Source organism: Lolium rigidum, chromosome 1 (assembly GCF_022539505.1).
Source record: "Lolium rigidum isolate FL_2022 chromosome 1, APGP_CSIRO_Lrig_0.1, whole genome shotgun sequence".
Lineage (NCBI taxonomy): Eukaryota > Viridiplantae > Streptophyta > Magnoliopsida > Poales > Poaceae > Lolium > Lolium rigidum.
This window is the reverse complement of record NC_061508.1, coordinates 205,409,780-205,428,240: the sequence shown is the minus strand read 5'-3', so window position 1 is coordinate 205,428,240 and position 18,461 is coordinate 205,409,780. Positions and strand designations below refer to the sequence as shown.

The 18,461-nt window shown below is 44.1% G+C and overlaps 2 protein-coding genes across 2 annotated transcripts; both read right to left on the bottom strand.

The window, feature by feature from the left end:
* Positions 1-1,662: 1,662 nt before the first annotated feature.
* Positions 1,663-3,337, bottom strand: LOC124683001 (sugar transport protein MST5). The gene is made up of 2 exons (XM_047217590.1): positions 3,187-3,337; positions 1,663-3,090 (listed from the first exon to the last, which is right to left on the bottom strand). The coding sequence occupies exons 1-2, from the start codon at positions 3,317-3,319 to the stop codon at positions 1,682-1,684; spliced, it is 1,542 nt and encodes a 513-aa protein (XP_047073546.1). The 5' UTR covers positions 3,320-3,337; the 3' UTR covers positions 1,663-1,681.
* A 729-nt stretch (positions 3,338-4,066) lies between these two features.
* LOC124688504 (vacuolar sorting protein 18-like) lies at positions 4,067-13,688 on the bottom strand. The gene is made up of 23 exons (XM_047222177.1): positions 13,422-13,688; positions 13,123-13,335; positions 12,891-13,030; positions 12,692-12,787; positions 12,214-12,281; positions 11,997-12,098; positions 11,142-11,280; positions 10,873-11,013; positions 10,676-10,795; positions 10,443-10,499; positions 10,302-10,361; positions 9,856-9,963; positions 9,557-9,717; positions 8,986-9,064; positions 8,300-8,362; positions 8,031-8,164; positions 6,498-6,603; positions 6,000-6,188; positions 5,655-5,882; positions 5,329-5,484; positions 4,863-5,024; positions 4,633-4,749; positions 4,067-4,557 (listed from the first exon to the last, which is right to left on the bottom strand). The coding sequence occupies exons 1-23, from the start codon at positions 13,579-13,581 to the stop codon at positions 4,381-4,383; spliced, it is 2,976 nt and encodes a 991-aa protein (XP_047078133.1). The 5' UTR covers positions 13,582-13,688; the 3' UTR covers positions 4,067-4,380.
* Positions 13,689-18,461: the final 4,773 nt, after the last annotated feature.

The following is an 18,461-nucleotide window of genomic DNA, read 5'->3' as shown; positions in this document are numbered from 1 at the left end:
GTGTAGTTTACATATGACCCCTGATAGATCGACGACCTTTACACCTTTTTTCCATGGTTCACTCGTGTTGAGGTTGTGCTTCCATCTGAGGTACGCTTTAATGTACCTCGTGTCGCTGCCTACAATGAGGACACATCATCAACTGCACTCGAAGATGATGCCGATGTCCTCGATGAAGCTCGATATGTTGCTCTTGCCCGCAACTCTATATACGAGCAGGGTCTACGGAACTATCACAACTGTCAACTACGGCCCATATCTTTCTCTAAAGGAGACCTTGTCCTGTGCCTCAAGCACGAAGGCCATGTAAAGCTTGAGCCCCCCCTGGAAGGACCCTTTGTTATCTCAGGTAATACCTAGTGGAGCCTATCGACTTAAGAATGTCAAGAGAGGAGTCAGTATTCCAACCCATGGAATGTCGCACAGCTTTAACGGTTCTCCGCTAAGGATTTTTCTTCCATCATCTTACAATAAGGCTACTTGGCCTACAATGTAGCTACGCTCTATCAATAAAGCTAAATTTTCCTCCATTATAACTTTATAAGCTTATATTTCCTTTAATACACCATATACTCGAGGGCTGTGTCATGCACAACTTATATACTTATTCTATGCACCCTTTACCCATATGCAAAGGCTTGAGTAGCTGATTCTGCCTAGCAGGTATACCTTTGATAATTATGACCCACTTGCATGCTAACTGACATGTCAGCAAAGCATCAGGCTAAGGAAACAGCTTCGCGTGATGGTAGTGTATCAATTCATTCTTCAATCAAAGGCTTTACAAAGTTGCATACAAAAACCTACAAGTTACAATAGTAGCACTACTGTGCAGAACATTATGTATTCATCAGTAAATTTATAGCATTAACCGAGCGTTATGACTCCTCCACGAGTTGGGTCGTATGCTCGGGGCTACTTCCATCGAAGCGCGCAGATAAGTAAGTATTTCAAACAAAATAGAAGTACTTCATATACAAAGCACAGGAACAAAGGGATGAAATATCTTTCCTTTTTCATTTATAAGTTGAGATCCGATGATTACATTGAGAGATTTGATAAAAATAAGAGATAATGCATTGCACCGTTTATATTTAGTATTTTCTCTAGATGGCTCTGGATCTGCTAAGAGAAAGTTTGTCTTCTCTATCATTAGTACATGTCCTAAGGCCTATGAGCTTTTTTAACTGCTAAATATCATATGGCCTCTCATTAATTGTTCTCTCTCCCCACTGCATTGTTCTCATTTTCTCTCTCTTCTCTTATGCATGTGAAATTGTTGGTGCATGCAATAATTAATGAGGTGAGCCATGTAAGTATAGTTTCTTGGTTTTAGCGAATTGGCACATGGGCCTTATAATTCCTGAGTTAGTATATCTTCTATTTTATTGACCAAATTTACGGTTAAAGTCTTTTTCTGGAAATGCGTAGTATCGAGTATAAATAAGACAATTTTATTTGCAACAGGAAACCACTAAATTGAATCTTTGAAATGTCTAACCGAAAATTAACCTCTACATCTGCAGGGCTTAATTAATTTCTAAAAAATCTGTCCTAATTAAAATTCCTGAAATAAATCCAAAGGTAAAGAAAATTCTGCGACCTCCGATGTCTGCCAAACATTATCTTCTGACTGAGTCTGCAGCTAACTACATCTGGCGGACACGCACGAGCAGCTAAGCTAGACGCCGTGCATTCTGCGGTTGCTGCCGCCTTCGTGTCCGGCGGGGACGTACTTTTTCCAGAACCAGTGTCTGCTCCAGATGAGGCTCATCTCGTCGATTGGCACCCCCTTGGTCTCCGGCAGGAAGAGTGCGATGAATGTGGTCATGATAACCATCCACGCCGCGAAGAAGTAGAAGAGGCCGAACTTGAGGTGGCAGAGCATGGTGAGGAACGCCTGGCCGATGATGAAGGTGAGCGTCATGTTGACGCACACGGCTATGCTCTGCCCCGCAGACCTGATCTCCAGCGAGAACACCTCGCTGGGCACGAGCCACCCCAGGGGACCCCACGACCAGGCGAAGCCGGCGACGTAGAGGCAGATGAAGACGACGAGCAGCAGGGCGTAGGACCTGGACATCTCGCCGACGCCCGTGGTGCCGAACTGGAGCGCGATGAGGGTGCCCACCACCACCTGGGACACGAACATCTGCGTGCCGCCCTGCAGGAACAGGACGCGGCGACCGAGGCGGTCGACGCACATGATGGAGATGATGGTGGCAAACATGTTGACGAGGCCCGTGATGACGGCGGACATGAGGGACGCGTCCCCGCCGAAGCCGATGGTGAGGAACAGCACGGGCGCGTAGAACATGATGACGTTGATCCCCGTGAGCTGCTGGAAGCATGGGATGAGCACGGCGATGGTGAGCTGGGGCCGGTACTTTGGCTCCAGGATATTCCGCCAAGGGTGCTTGATGGCATTGGCCTCCTCGCTGGCGGCGACCATGTCGTCGTACTCGTCGTTCACGTCGGAGGTGCCCCGGACCTTGATCAGCACCTTCTTGGCCTCGGCGTTGTATCCCCGGGCGATGAGGGAGTTGGGGGTGTCGGGAAGGGCGAGCGCGCCTACTGTGATGATGAGGGCCGGGACGCCGGCGAGGCCGAGGCCGATGCGCCAGCCCCAGCCGCCCTCGATGCTGACGGTGGCGTAGTTGATGAGGTTCGCGGAGAGGATGCCGATGGTGGTCATGAGCTGGAAGCCGATGTTAAGCATGCCGCGGAGGTTGGCAGGGGCCATTTCGGAGAGGTAGAGCGGGACGGACTGGTTGGCGAAGCCGACCCCGACGCCGAGGAGGAGGCGGCCCATGATGAGCATCATCAGGTTCGTGGCGGCGCCGTTGAGGGCAGAGCCGGCGAGGAACGTGATGCCGCCGCAGAACATGGACCACTTGCGGCCGAAGATGCGCGTGACGGAGGCGGCCACGAAGGACGTCGCAAGCGCCGCCAGGTACAGCGACGACGTGAAGAGCGTCAGCAGCTGGCTGTTGAACTTGCAGTACTGGTTCGTGTCCTTGTTCGCCTGCGACTGGGCGTACACCGATGGGAAGAACTCGCTCAAGAATGAGTCCATGGACGTCACGCCACCTTCACCCACGCAAATTATTTCACTCTCGTTAGTTACTTGACCCATGATCATCAATCAATTTCTTTCCATTTCCTACTGTACGTCTCAAGGCATACCGGAGATGCCGATGTCGTAGCCGAAGATGAGCCCGCCGGAGGAGGCAACGAGGCAGGAGAAGAAGACGAAGGCCGTCATGTGCCCAGGGTAGACCTTGCCCCCGGAGGAGCTTATCACCACGCCGCCCGCCATGGCTGCGGGACCGGCGACAGACAACAGCGACCGACGGGTGGAAAAGGTTCGAGGATGAAGAAGGATTGGAGGGGACGTACGTAGCCAAGTTTAGGAGGAGGCTATTGTTGTCTTTATAGCACCTAGAGTGGCAAACCTTGTCCAATGGATACACTCATGGACGAGAATGCAAGCTAGCTATTTATGATCACGTCCTGCAATGAAGCATGCTTCTAATCTAATATTAGAGCACCATTGTTCTTCCGTTTGCTTGAGACCGGTCTCGGCCTTTTCAATCCATAATTAGTCTTTTCTTCTTTCTTGCTCCTCTTAACTGAGAAGCAGTGTCCGTTGCAACGGATTTGCAACAGTCGAATGCAAACTTCCATTGCAGTTTGCATGTGTAAACAATGCTGATGAAGCATTGTTCCGTTGGCAGTGTCCAAGGCCCTGTTTGGAACGCAAGATCCTCCTACGGATGCCGCACGAAACCCCGAATGTATCATGCGCGCAGATACTACCATGCTACACAATTTCTTCCGTCAATTCTTCATCCCTCAAAAAAAGGAGATCAACATTATTCAGAGGTTGTAAACTCAGTTACTCCAATATACCACAGAAACTACAAGAGCGTCTTCCCCTTCCTCTGTTCCAAAATAAGTTGCAGATTTGTCTAGATTTGCGTCTAGATACATGTAAATCCAGACAAATCTGCAAAACTTATTTTGGAACGAAGGGAGTATAAACGTTCACTACTTCAGATGCAGCTACAGATGATTTGCCAGTTTTCACAACTGAATCAAAATATTTCTTGTACAACTGTACAATACAACCGTCGTGCTTTATTAGCACAACTGCGGGGAAATACATCTTCGCAGAAACTAGCTGGTAGAATTACAGAATGAGGTCCTGCACTGTACAAGGGCCCGGTAACTCAAGTTTTTATGAACAAAAGCTGTAAGGAGAAAAACACCTCTGGTGAGGAACACTGAATAAGTACACAGGCTGCACAACTGTCACAACCAAATCCACCAAAAAATCTAGGACTAGGTCGTCAACACCAGGTACAGACGTCCATGGTATCATATAGACATGGTCATCGGAAGAATCTTCTGAGCCGCCGGTTGAGGTTTGATTTCCCATGAAGCCTTTTCGGCCGACTCTTCAGGGAGAATGAAAGGCATCGAGATCTCCTTGATCATCAGATCGCCGCAGAAGGGGCACTCGCTTGCTACAGCATCGTCCAACTGCGACCTCAGCTGTTAACAATTACGATGACATCAGGCATAAGGACTGCAGAGTGAAATATATTCTGAGTTAAAATATCGCCAAACCTTATCAACTGGTGTTGTACTCATAATAGGTTCACCGTTTCCAATCACGCCATTGTCTTTGGCTGCTTTCCCGTCCATTAAGCTAAGCTGCTTCTGAAGGTTCAGTATCCTCTCAGCCTACAAGAAAGACAAACTCAACCTTAGCCCACATGTACACACAATAATGAACTCAAGTCTAGTCTATTATTGAGAAATGGGACAAACGATTGAACCTCCGCAGAGAGACTTACTTGAACTTGGCTAGTGCAGCGAGTTACATGGCCAATCAAACAATTCGCATGGAAGGCGTGTCCACAGGGAAACACATAGAAAGGGGCCATGTGTCCAACAGATGTATAACTTCTTCCTACCTGGTGCAATCCTCCCACAGTCAATATTTTGCGCCGGCATACCTGTTAAGTATATGACAAATAATAAGCACCATGATTCAGCGCAGAAGATATTAAGTACATAAATCATACGACGGTGAACCGTCTGCACTGAGAGGAAAAAATGTGTGTGCACTTGAGGAGGCTCTGTATTAACAAAACAGATGTCAGCCTATACTTTGGGTCATCTTTTTTCTCAAACATCGCTTACCACATGCCCAGTATGCAAAGGATGGGAAACTAATTAACTCTCATGTAAAAAACTGCAACAGGCACACAAGCCAAGCAAATCTGATATACCAGTGATCTCATGGCACCATTCTCTTACCCCACATTCCTCCTCGCGATCAATCACAGTATATCTCTGAGCAAGGGCACCGATATCACTCCTTATGTTGTCTGCTCCACGCGTAGCATCATCCATCTCCTGCTTCAGTTGCTCAATCTGGCTGTTATAGTCCTTGAGAGATTTGCAGATCTCCTCCTGCTCGAATCATATTTTCATTGTTATTGCCAAGAACATGGAACTAACATGACTGATACGTGGAACAGTAACTAAGAGCTAGGAACGACGTGGAATCATGAGCCTTCAAGAACAAAATGAACATTAGAAGGTCATTCTATATATGCATAGATCAGATTCATATATCTTACTTTAAAGTCGTCAATCAATACAAAGTCTGGGAAAAATGGCAAGATATCCTCAATCTTCAGCAAGTTGTTAGTCTCTGATAGGAACTCTATAGCTTTCTTTATGTTCTCTCTCTTGACTCCTTTCTCTTGCTCGATGACATGCTTTGCAACCTTAAGCCACAGCTTTTTCCTAAGCTCTTCATCATCTTCAACTTTGTCTGCTTCTGCCTTTGCAAGCTCTAAGTCCACCTAGTGAGGACCAAACAAAGTACAGCAATAAGGAGAACCTCAGGAAATGAGAACAAAATAAGCATCAATATGTAAAGGACAGCAGATGCTTCTCAGATAATATATAGTGAAGTTTACCCTCAAAGCAAGTGCCACAGCTTCCTCGTGCATGGACATCATGCTGTAAATACGAACACAAGCACGCATTCTCTTCTCTTGGAGACATAGACGCAGAGCATACTGGGGTTCATAAAAGAACTCGGGGCCATTTGCTTGTCCACTACCGAACTTAGTGTCGAGAAATTGCAAAAGCTGGGATTCATCCTCCTACAGATGAAAAGACCAACGTATTAAAAACAACATACCTTTCATCAGTTCGCATGTGCGACAAATATTGACTTATGGTACACACATGTTACAACATGGTAAAGGAACAGGGGAAAGGCGAATAATGACATGACTGCAATGCGATAGTAAGTGATGCTGCTATTATGCATGGGCATAAAGTCAATGCCTATTGCCAATGTAAAATTAGTCTGCATTTCTTTCTATTTTGAAATAATGGCAACATAATGTATCTTCTTGGCATATAGCACACATGAACAGCAAAATATGCATTATGGCAAGAAAATATACCTTCTTGGAATACAATGAGAGCAACAAATTGTGCACTCCAGGATCCTCATTGTTCAAATCTTTGACACAAAATTCCAAGTATTTAATGACTTCATGTGTTTCATTCCTGCAAGAGTTGCTAACATGTTCAGTTCACAAATCATCTAAAGAACAGAAAAGTTAGCTGCTCAGGAGTACATGTTGCTCCAGAGCAGAGAATAATACCCACTAGAACACTTTCTAATAGTTTGATTCAAAGTTTCTCCATCTCAAATGGGATGAAATTCCAATATGGCTACAGACTTGAATTTAACATTTCAACGTATTGTTTATTGTAACATTCATAGTTTCCCTGAAATGCTAAAACCTTTAGACCCTGTTTGGGACACATGATATGCATACCCTTGGAAACACATAACAATGGTATTTTACTAAAAACCCCAAAACAATTGAATATAAGGGTATTTTTTTCTGATTGTAAACTGCTATTTGGATACCAAGGTAGTTCAGAGGTTATCACATACGACTAGTAGAACAGAATTGGCAATCTCTTGTACTTCACACTGATTGGTTCTTCATCCTGCAGGTTCTTATAATTAATATGACATAAGAAACTGGATCTGCGAAGCATCAAGTAAACAAGAACTGAGGACCAGATGGGTCAACGAGCAGGCATGAGATGGCGCATCACAGGAAATGAATGGGACACCAAGTGGGAGAAGAACGTGCAGCTGCCAAAGTCGCCTTCATCATGCCCGGGAGAGGCAAGCACCACCTTCTCACGCGGTTACCAGCGGTGGCGGAGCAGCCAGGAGAAGAATGTGTGTCTGCCGTCGCCGACCTCCTCATGCGGTGCTGCCAGCTTTGCCTTCGTAGCGTGCAGTAGTCAGGCAGTTGCAGCACGTAAGCAGGAAAAGTGGAGAGCGGGCGGCAGCCAACCCAGCAGAATTCTTTTTTCAGGTGTATTAAGGAAAAGACGGATTGGAGCTGGGCTGAAACCAAGCTTCCAAACGAGTGTTTGGAGGCCGAAGCCAATCTTTTTACCAAGATGTAACTTACACTGCACTGAGAGTATAGGCTCTTAGAAGTTAGAAGTAAGCTAGTAGAAATTTTGTTACACGAAGACTCGTTTATAGTAGTATAATAAGAGAACAGAATAGATAATAAGCTGTTTGTGTATCATACTTGGCAATGGGCATGTGGTTCACTCACATAACGCATCACTGGAAAATACGAGGGGCAGAGGACCACCAAAGTTGACATGGGCAGAAGCGGTAAAAAGAGACTTGAGGGACTGGAATGTCCCTAAAGATTTGGCTCTTGATATGACTGCATGGAAATCAGCGATCCATGTGCCGGAATCTTAGTTTATTTGTTCTTTTTTCCCTCTCCTTGTTTTGGTTTCCTTATGTTTTGTTGGGTTCATATCTAGCCTACTGCAACTTGCTTGGGAGAAAGGCTTTGATGTTGTTGTTGTTGTACATGAAGACTCGTTTATAGAGTAGTACTCTAATAAGAGAACAGAATAGATAATAAGTTGTTTGCGTATCATACTTGGCATGTGGTTCGCTCACATAACGCATCATTGCAGGTATAAGCTTCCCTGGATTCAACTTGCTTCTTGCAATCATCCATGATTCGACTGTCTCATAGGCATCTAACATGATCAAATCTGGGGCGAATTTATACTGCAAGAAAACAAGTTTTAGGTGGACATTTTTATACACTTAAGAAGTTTAGCTGCTTAATAACCAATGTAAGTAAATAAAGGTAAGTTTTGTATGGTAAGCAGAATAACAATTTTCTGAGTTGTAGAAAAGTACCACAAGGTCTACTGTAACATTAGGTCGTTGAAGCACTTCCAAGGCTTTCCTTGCTTCTCCTTGCTGAACAAGCAAGCAGCAAAACATTAGCACCAGTACCTCAGCCAAGGTCAATGGGTTTGTAAGAAGAATGGTCCATATAACATATATAAACTGTGTGTCGATTTATGATTTTTGAAGAGTATATTAAAGTGAAGCAATGGGTTCAAAAAAATATGTGTAATAAAGTATGCAGTGATACTTGATAAAGGACGTGTATTGAGACTAGCATAAAGGAAGAAAATTTGGACATATTTATAGATCGATGTATTACGCTGAATAACTGCTCCATTTATTATTTTTACACATATGCGAATTTATTGAAAAAATAAAGGTATTCAAGAAAAGGAGAGATAAGTGAATTTGATTTTGATGCTAGATATCTATAGCGGGAACATGAGACTGTCCCAGCTCAGATACAGCCCAAGCTAGTCTGGACTGGCCTGAGCCCATACCAGTACATATGTTACAGGAACATGCTTCTAAAAAATAGTTAGACGGGTTATGCAGCTTGCCCAACTGCTTTCTGACCTCGACTAGGCCTAAAGAGGTCATGGCACGTGTTATTAGTGGGTCTACCTTCACTAAAACATGAAACAAAAGATATTGTGTTAAGACTAGCTTTCTTAAGTTAATAAGTGCTTGACCTGAATGTAATGATGAACCACAATTTCATACTGCTCCTTCAAACCAGCAAAATATACCAGTTCATCCACTCTGCCGTAACTGCCAACAATTTAAACAGATTAATCAGAGGACCCAGGCTCATGCATGGAACCAGTAATGCATTGGAACAGAGAAAACACAGTACATCTTGTTCATTACAAGTACAAAAGAAGGCTATGAAAATAGTGTGCTTCTGTTCTACAGGCACCTCAGCATTCTCCCTGCTAAAATCCTAAAAATAGATATGTTATAGCTACGAAGATATACTTCTCAATCCATAATACTACGGCTATACACAGAGTCTGGGGGTTATAACAAGACAATGATTAGCTTTCCAATCATCTCAGGTTTGTCTGGGTCTTATTACTTAATCGCAAGTTTCGATCGATGCTTCACGTTCATATTTTAGCTCATCACAAGTATACAACATAAATGTAGTCTCAATTACTTTACATATGTTGCGTACCTGCATGATTGTGTATATATGACTATCAGAATGGGAACAAACTAAGAATCCAACTGACATGCAATGCACAACAATAATAGACATACCTTTCCAATAGTATCATAGTTGTTGCTTCATCTAATACGTCTTTGCTATCACTGAGAAACGCACGGAATTCATTTACTACTGAACGATATGCTGAGCTGTGGGAATCTGTTACTGTATTTGTAGTGGTGCCTGTGTCATCTTCCAACAGGAGACGATTAATCTACAAATATTACGCAAAATATACCGAGTAAGCCCCACAAATGCAGTTACACAGCCATTGAAGCACTATTTCAATTGCAAAGCAATTGAAGTACATTATTATAGAGTGCTGCAAAATGGAATCGTGGGCAGTAGGTACCTTGTCTAAGTACAGCTCAGTAGCCCAAGTCGAGATCATCGTTATCTGCATCTTATCATTTTTTGTGAGGTTATCGAGCCTTCGCAGTAAGAAAGTCCTGAGAGCATCCTGTCGAGTAGACAAGTCCATGATTGCAGATATAAATCAAGAGAGTCACATAGAAAATGTTATAACAGCATAAATCCTATGAAATAGCACAACACAGAACAACGAAAGCTTCGCCTAAGTAAATGCACAACAAGAAATAGATCTCAAGATGAATCCAAGACGTACTGAACCTTCTATATTTCACATGGATGTGACAAAGATGAGGATAAATGAATACATCAACAAGAAATAGATCACAGAGAAGTTTTCAACAATACCCATTGACTCAGTAGGAGTATATTCTAGAAAGATGGCTTCTAAAAACTTGTAAAAATATCAGAAAGTTTTGAACAAATTACCTGCTCACCTACAGATATAAATTTTAAACTGATCTCCTCAAATGATAGGATATAATTCATCTGAACCAAACAACATGATGTCAATGAACAGGACAACAAAATAGAAAGAAAACCTACTAAGGAACACACTATGGGTTTCACCTTCGCATAGAACGAAGCTGCTATGTAATATTCTTTTGCAGCAAATGCAGCATCAGCCTGCAAACAAAAAGGTTTTATACAAGAACAGAAGTCATTGATCATTGCAAGACAAGATCCAGCTTATCGCGATGCAGGAGCACAAAAAATCACATGTGACTATTCTGCAAACATGTTCACATGCATCGAGATGTATGAGCATTACTTCACATTAATCTCAAAGAATAAAACATTACCTGCACCAGATAAACTTGGTCCCTCTGAAAAGCATTACGGCAATGGGACAGCGCAACAGCGTATGTCTTCATATCCAAGTATACTTGCCACATATCACGACCCTCATCAGACGTAGAAACCTATAGCAAACATAATTAGCACCACCATCCTAGAAGCATTAATACATGACTCAAAAGCAAGCATCAGAATTACATACCTGGAATATAGAACTGTCATCAAATGCATAGAAAACTCCAGTTGACGCATCACTACAGAGCCCAATGATTCCTTTTGAAGATTCAGCTGTATTATCAACTACAATCTCCTCCACAATTTTCTGACTGATTCTGTTCACAACCTAAGAAATACAAGTTATGTGATGTGTTGCCCTTATAAGCAATTGATACTTGGGAAAAGAGAAATTATGCATGAATGCAAAGTAAATCACAGATAAAATATGCAAAGCTATTTTTTGCAGCATCTTACCTTAATTTTGTCTCCAATCAAGAGCAGAAAATGGAACTCAGACAATGCAAATGACGCTGGTTTCATGCTGGAATCTCCGAGTTTTGAATAGTCAAAGAAACCCTTGTTTTCCACAAAATTCTCATCTCCGCTAGTAGAACTGCAGAACTAACAAATAGTAGATAAATAAAGTGCTCTCAATTGAGTTTCCCAATATTAATTCAAGAAGAAAGCAGTGGCGAAAATATTATAGCAAGAAAAACTAAAGTAGCACCGTAGTCTATTTCTTTTGAGAAACCATAGGTTTAATAAAAGTTTTATAGACACTTGTACTTTCTCAACATTAGGCTCACTGTGTGTTGCGACTAAGCTGGTTCGATGCTATCTGTGAGTTTGACATAAAAGAAAGAACCTTACACATTCAACCAGACAGCTAAAACTATGAAATTTCAAGTACATAGGCTTAAAGTAACAGAGACAATCATTAGGCTCATGTACTAAGGAGTATATTTCAAAAGAGTATCTCATGAGTTTTCACAGTTTCAAGTTATGAAGGTAAAACATTGATCATTAATTCTTATCACAACAAATGGGTACAAAGCTAATTTTGAACGTAACCCCTATAAGAATTTAATCATCTCAATTCTTTGTGGCATGTCTAGACACCAGCTTACATTCGGGAATGCATCAGTAGATGATTTTCCTCATTCGCCATAAGTTCAATGATTAAACTTATAACAAGTTTAGGTCAGTAACGAAAAATGCGTGTATTAGGAGAAATTTATTGCTAAGTGAAATCTGGTTTAGAGAAAACCATGATCTAATTCCTTTTACAAATTAGTAAATTACAGGATGAAATTAAGTTACACACTACACCTGTGTTGAGCTCCAAAATTCAGTTCGCCGTAATAAATTCCAGCTCCAGAAAGCCATCCAAAATGTTTAGCCCTTCTTTGCTTGATGAAGAAATGTAGTTCACTGGATGCCATGCAATGCAAACATATGTTACAAACAGAAAACCCCTACGCACAATAATAGAGCACAAATAGCAGGCACTTTGCTATAACACTCGTATAAATCATACTACACTTACCTATTAGGAATTTCTCCTGGTAGCTCCATGAAGTGAATGGCACGGTCGGCATAGCTAGCAAAAACAGTCTGTGAAGCAAGGTTGTTATTACAGACGATATCATAAGAAATGAGCATATACACACATCTTGCATCTCTTAAAAACTGAAACTAAAAGAGCAGAACATACACAAAATCATCTGCAGAAAACGTGTAGTATCTGAAGCTGCTCACAGAAATACAGGGCATTCCAAGTGATGTTCTAATCACCTACATCTATCTAGCCAAGGAAGATATACTGATTTCAAATGGCTGAGTATAATGTGTAGCATTTTCAATGTCACTGAGTCATGTTACTCGATGTAAGCAGCAATATCAATGATATACTGTCGAATTCCCAAGTCTAACAGTAAGTTGTTGTTTTTTCACAAATGCAATCAATCTCGATAAAATACTGAAAGATGCAACAGATAAAAAAAAAATAGAGAAATGTTACTTACTTCTAGCGAACCAATGCCGGTGAATGAGTAAAGCCGTGTGGGCGTGACAGCCATCACATAGTACCTTGTGGCATTCCCAACCACAGTTGTCTCCATCTGCGCAACAAATTACTCGATAACACCCACTCCAACAAAAAGGCCATCAACACAAAATTGTGCATTGAACCATGGCCCTGGTACTGGTAGCAAGAATTCAAACCTGCAGGTCTTTGATGCCCTCGTGCAGCTCGGTGAGCTCGAAAAGCAGCTTGACATACTTCTCCTTCTTGTCGGCCTCATCCACGGCCATCTCAAAGAGCTGCCCAGTTTCGGTCCCCAGGATTATCTCCTTGGTTGATGCTGCAGCACCGAAATCGCAGAGACTAACCAGTCAAGAACAGCGAAACAGCAGAGGGGATCAGGATATACAGTTGGAACAATGTGCAAAAAACCTTCTGTGATGGATTGGCGATTCCAGGCGACAGCATTGACGAGGAGGCCGCGGAGGCGGGCCAGTGGCTTGGGGCGCGGCCACCTGGCGTGGTGGTAGTAGGTTTCGGCGCCCCCTGGGTGGATGACGGTGACGACGCAGTGCTTGCCCCCTGGGTCCAGGAACACCCGGTGCACCGAGTGCTCGCCGGAGCGGCCGAGCCCGAGGTCGAGATCTGGAGGAGGGGTGGCGTTGATTATTAGCTAAACAGAAAAGGGCATGCAGAGTGGGGAGTGGGGAGTGGGATGGGATGGGACTCGCCCTGGGCGTCCTCGAAAGAGAAATCGTGGCGGACGAGCCAGCCCCGGGAGGTGCCGAGGACGATGACGTCGCTGCCGGCTGCCATTGAGGTGACGGCGCCGTGGCCCCTCGCGGCCTGGCGCTCGAGCGGGTCGACGGAGAAGAGCTGCCCGGCGTCCATGGCGGCTTGGCCGGCGAGCTTGATCGGAGGCGGGGAAAGGTCTAAACTTTCAATTCGGAGGATAATTCCGTGCGTGACTGCACGTTGTCGTCTCGCCGCAACTTCTCCCGCCGTCCGGCCTAACTGATTCTTCTGAACCTAATGCAGAAACAGAAGAGGCCGCGGGAGGATCAGGAATCCGAAACTACCAACAACTCATTCACGTAGCAGAGATTGTATGCTACAAGGACCTAGAATCAATCGAATCAGAGCAGAACTCGGTACCTATCCCCTCGGAGACAGCGTGCTTGGCGAGCTCACCGCGGAGTATGACGGGGCGGAAGAGGACCAGGGCTTGGAGGTTGGGAAGGAGGAGGTGGGCGGCGTTGGAGGTTGGTCCCGATGAGCTGAGGGGCGCGGGGCGGACGGCGGCGGTGTAGATGACCGGATCTGGAGCCGGCCACAGAGCGACGGCTTTGGCGGAGGAGGCGCCGTGACGGGGTCCGGTTCAGCCCGTTGGACCGGACCTGTTTTTTTGGTACACGGGAGAAGAAAGAGCCAACGTCCCGTACAAAAAAAACGAGAGAGGAAAGGCCGGACACCGAACAAATTCAGAATTCAAGTGCGAGTTTGGGTTGCTGGTATGGTTTTTTCTTGTTTCCAGGTTTTGTTCCGCTAGCTGCTCCATGAGTAAAAAACCGAGGCTGATCATGTATTTGCACTACGAGTAGTTGCCAACAATGTAAGCGCATCTCCAGCAGGCGCGCTATATCGCGGCGCGCTAAATCTCAGATTATGCGCACTGTAAACCGTTGCCGCGCGCCGGAGCGATTTCTCTTCCGTCGGGTGCGCCATTTTGCACCGAGCGTTGGCGCGGTAAAATAGCACCTCCGCCGGACGCGCCATTTTGCAGGGCGCGGGCGCGGCGCAAACAACAAACACGCACAAATATGCATCCAACAAGATCAAACAATATATAAAAATTCACAAATAAATTGTACCATCCAAATACAATACATTGTTCACAACAATACTTCACACCAAATACAACACGTCCAACATACAACAATACAACATGGTTTTCGGACAATACAACACATAGTTTTCAAACAAATACAACAAATATGCAACTATTGTTGTCCATTCCAATTCCACCATTCTTCCATGAGATCTTTTTGAAGCTCATCATGTGTGTCGTTGCACCGAATGGCATGGTATGAGGCAATGAATCGGGCAATCCTATGTGCGGATCTCCTCACTTGCACGGGAACCCCCATCAAGTCGTAGTGGGTATGATCCACATCTTTTCCGCGATCATCCTCTATAATCATGTTGTGCATGATTACACACGCGGTCATGATATACCAAAGCCAATCTTGGTCCCAAAATCTAGCCGGTCCTCTAACAATGGCAAATTGGGCTTGCAAAATCTCAAATGCTCTCTCTACATCTTTCCTAGCCGCCGCTTGTGCATTGTGGAATTGGGTTTGCTTCTTACCTCTTGGTTGAATAATTGGCTTCACAAAAGTTTGCCACCTTGGATATATGCCGTCGGCGAGGAAGTAGCCATAGTTGTACTTGTGGCCATTTGCTTCAAACTCCACCAATGGACCTTCCCGCATTGCAAGTCTTGTCATTAGTGGTGACCGTTGAAGAACATTGATGTCATTGCAAGATCCGGGCATTGCAAAGAAAGCATGCCATATCCAAGTCTCTTGGTCGGCCACCGCTTCAAGTACTATGGTGGCATCCTTCTTGTAGCCTTTGAATTGTCCATGCCATGCCGTCGGACAATTCTTCCAACTCCAATACATACAATCAATGGAACCAAGCATACCGGAAACCCCGGTTGGCGTTGATCTCCAAAAGTCTTGCCGTGTCTTGAGCATTGGGGGCTCACAAGTATGTGGAGCCAAAGACATTGACAATTGCAACGACAAAGCGCTTCACACACAAGATAGAAGTGCTCTCTCCCATGGGCAAATGATCATCAATAAGATCCGCCGGTATACCATATGCCAACATACGCAAGGCGGCGGTCACCTTTTGATATGTGCTATGACCAAGTTCTCCGGCGGCATTCCTCCTTTGTTCAAAGAAGCGATCATATTTGGTGACCTCCGTTGCAATGTGCTTGAACAAGTTGAGACTCATCCGGAAACGCCGCCGAAAATAGCTTTCGGGGAAAATCGGATTCTCATTGAAATATGACCGCATCAACTTCTCATGCCCTTCAATCCTTTCTCTCCACAACTTCTGTCTACCGAACACCGATCCACCAAATTTTGGCCTCTTAACGGCGCGATATGCTAATAGTATCGATATGTTCTCCTCTTCTTCTTGGTCGAGCTCGTCATCCGATGAATCATATGATGAACTCTACAAACATATGTATAAAATTACTTCACTATGAACTATTGTAGATAATTGGCTACTAATAGAGGCCGGCCGGCGGAGGTTCATACCTTGCGAGCAAATGGGCGAGCACCATGGGCGCGCCATGTTGCTAGCAAGCTCGAGGACGACGAGGACGACATGGCGACGCCTGCGCGGAGGAGAACGCGACGGCGGCGCGAAGGGGGCCGCGGAGAAGGAGCGCCGAGTACAGCTCGTCGATGGCGGCGGCGCGAGCGACACAGTGCGGCGGAGCGTCCGCTGCTGCTAGGAGGAGGTGCGGGCGACGCGGATCTACGGCGCGGCGGCGCGCAGAAGCGGGGGCGGCCGCGGAGTCGACCGGCGGCGGCTGGATTTCGCGCCGGCGGTAGGTGGGGAAATGAGGGTGCGGGCGCGGGGGAAGGAAATTTCCAGCCGTTGGCTTTTTCGCGCTTGGACGAGCGTTGCCGCGCGCTGTAGCCGACGCGCCAGATATGCCGCTCCGGTTTGTGCAAAACGCCGCGCGCCCTAAAATTTTTACAGCGCCGCGTCGTTTACCGCGCCTGCTGGAGCGCCATATTCCCTCCCACGCGCGCTATATCGGACGTTTTTATGCCGCGCGGCCTATATAGCGCGTCTGTTGGAGATGCTCTAACAACTTGCATTTAGGGCTCGCCTTGGTTCTTTGGTAAAATCTTTGAGCCTACTTGATTCACGATTACCTGTGAAATTTGACGCTCCATGTTCTTCGATCTTGGAAACAACATGTACTACGATCTTGAAAGGTTCATACTAGTTTGATTGTTTCGCTAAGAATTGGGGTTAGGTTTCTTCTGCCTCCTCTCTTGTCTTGAACCCTTTGTGACGATTCCCCACGTAACCAGTCATTTGCGAGCTAACATCATCCCAACAAGTGTAGATTTCGGTACTCTCCGTAGAACACCACGTGTCAGTTGTATTTCTAGCAAGATAGAACATATGAACTAAATTAAGCATGTCTAATCATATAAGTAGGAAACAATGGCAAGTAAAGTTCAGAACATAAGAACATAAGCATGCATAATCATATAGGCAAAACTAATAAGAGCTCTAATTCATGAACATCAGAACTTGCACTCATATCGAAAACCGGAATGAAAATATAGGTCAAGCATGTAGCAAAATCAATGTTGAGGAAATCGCTTATCGGTGTCAACTCGGTCGGCTGGCGATTAGCGATTAATAGACAAATCGGTCGATTAATCGGGCGATAAATGAGCTAATTGGGTGATAAATGAGTTTATCGGCTAATCGGTGACCATCAAGCAGTGATTAATCGGTCGATTAATCGTTGAATCAGGCGATTTTTTGAACAGTGCGCAAAATTAAGTTCCATTTCATCTAAAAAGGAATTTGAGGTTATATCTCAACTTTTTCATGATCTATTTTGAAGTTTGAATATCGAATAAAAATCGTGATGAGTTGAGTTGAGTTGTTCAGCATAGCTAAAACAAATAAAAAAATCAAGTAAAATAAAATATCAAAAGAACGATCAAAAGTAGGGTTTTTGAGGTTAATTCCATGCACTATAGGAACTAAGATTTTCCAACGAACGACGAAGATTTTAAAAATTACGTGTTTTGAGGTCATCGGTTGCTCAAATATGATGGAGGGATGAAGGGGGTAAGATATATATGGGCACGGTTGGTTCGATGCATGTGGCTTTCTATTAATAATGGTTTAGCTTTCAACCTAGTCTTTAGACCACAGATTTGATCATTATTTATATGAATATATTAGTACAAATTCATAGATTTGTGATACACTTTGAAACTTTAATGGAAAATCTAGTAATGCTATTTTTATTTGACAAATTTGAATATTTTGTATACCTTAATTGATAGTCAAATTGTCGTAATTTGGATGCTCGCATTGTAGGACGTCATCTATTTGCTAACACGGTTAATAAAATCATGTAATAAAAACCACATAATAAATTGACAATAGTCGTAGCAACCAACATACAAAATCATGTTCATTTTTAGGAGAGTTGTACTGAAGGTTCATGCATGTTGTCAGCATCTTCATCTTCATGATGAGGAAATTAGTAACCAATTTTGTTTAGAGTCGTTAGTTTAGTACCCTCGTGGTCAATGGTTTACTGTGTCAATGTTATGCACATAAATTTCTAAAATCATTCATATGCATCTATGTTGCACTATATGAATCATCCATATGCATCTATGTTGCATGTGAAAGGATCGTATGACGCACCTAGAGGGGGTGATTAGGTGCTAACCAACTTTTAGTTCTTTTTCGGTTTAGGCTTGACACAAAGGTAAATTCTCTAGATATGCAACTATATGAATTTACCTATATGACAAGATCTACAACTAAGCAAGATATAGCTAGACAAGATATAGTAGAGCTAATATGGATAGAGGTAACCGAGAGTAGAGCACGCGGAGACACAAAGATGATTCCCGTAGTTCCTTCCTTTTGAGAGGAAGTACGTCTACGTTTGGAGAAGTGTGGTCGCCACGAAGACC

Bases quoted from the DNA above. Each gene is read 5' to 3' on its own strand.
- LOC124683001 (XM_047217590.1), bottom strand. From the start codon at position 3,319: ATGGCGGGCGGCGTGGTGATAAGCTCCTCCGGGGGCAAGGTCTACCCT. The intron at 3,091-3,186 runs GTATGCCTTGAG...GCGTGGGTGAAG, and splicing joins CTACGACATCGGCATCTCCG to GTGGCGTGACGTCCATGGAC.
- LOC124688504 (XM_047222177.1), bottom strand. From the start codon at position 13,581: ATGGACGCCGGGCAGCTCTTCTCCGTCGACCCGCTCGAGCGCCAGGCC. The intron at 13,336-13,421 runs GCGAGTCCCATC...CCCCTCCTCCAG, and splicing joins CTCTTTCGAGGACGCCCAGG to ATCTCGACCTCGGGCTCGGC. The intron at 10,362-10,442 runs GTGAAACCCATA...TGTTTGGTTCAG, and splicing joins CAGCTTCGTTCTATGCGAAG to ATGAATTATATCCTATCATT.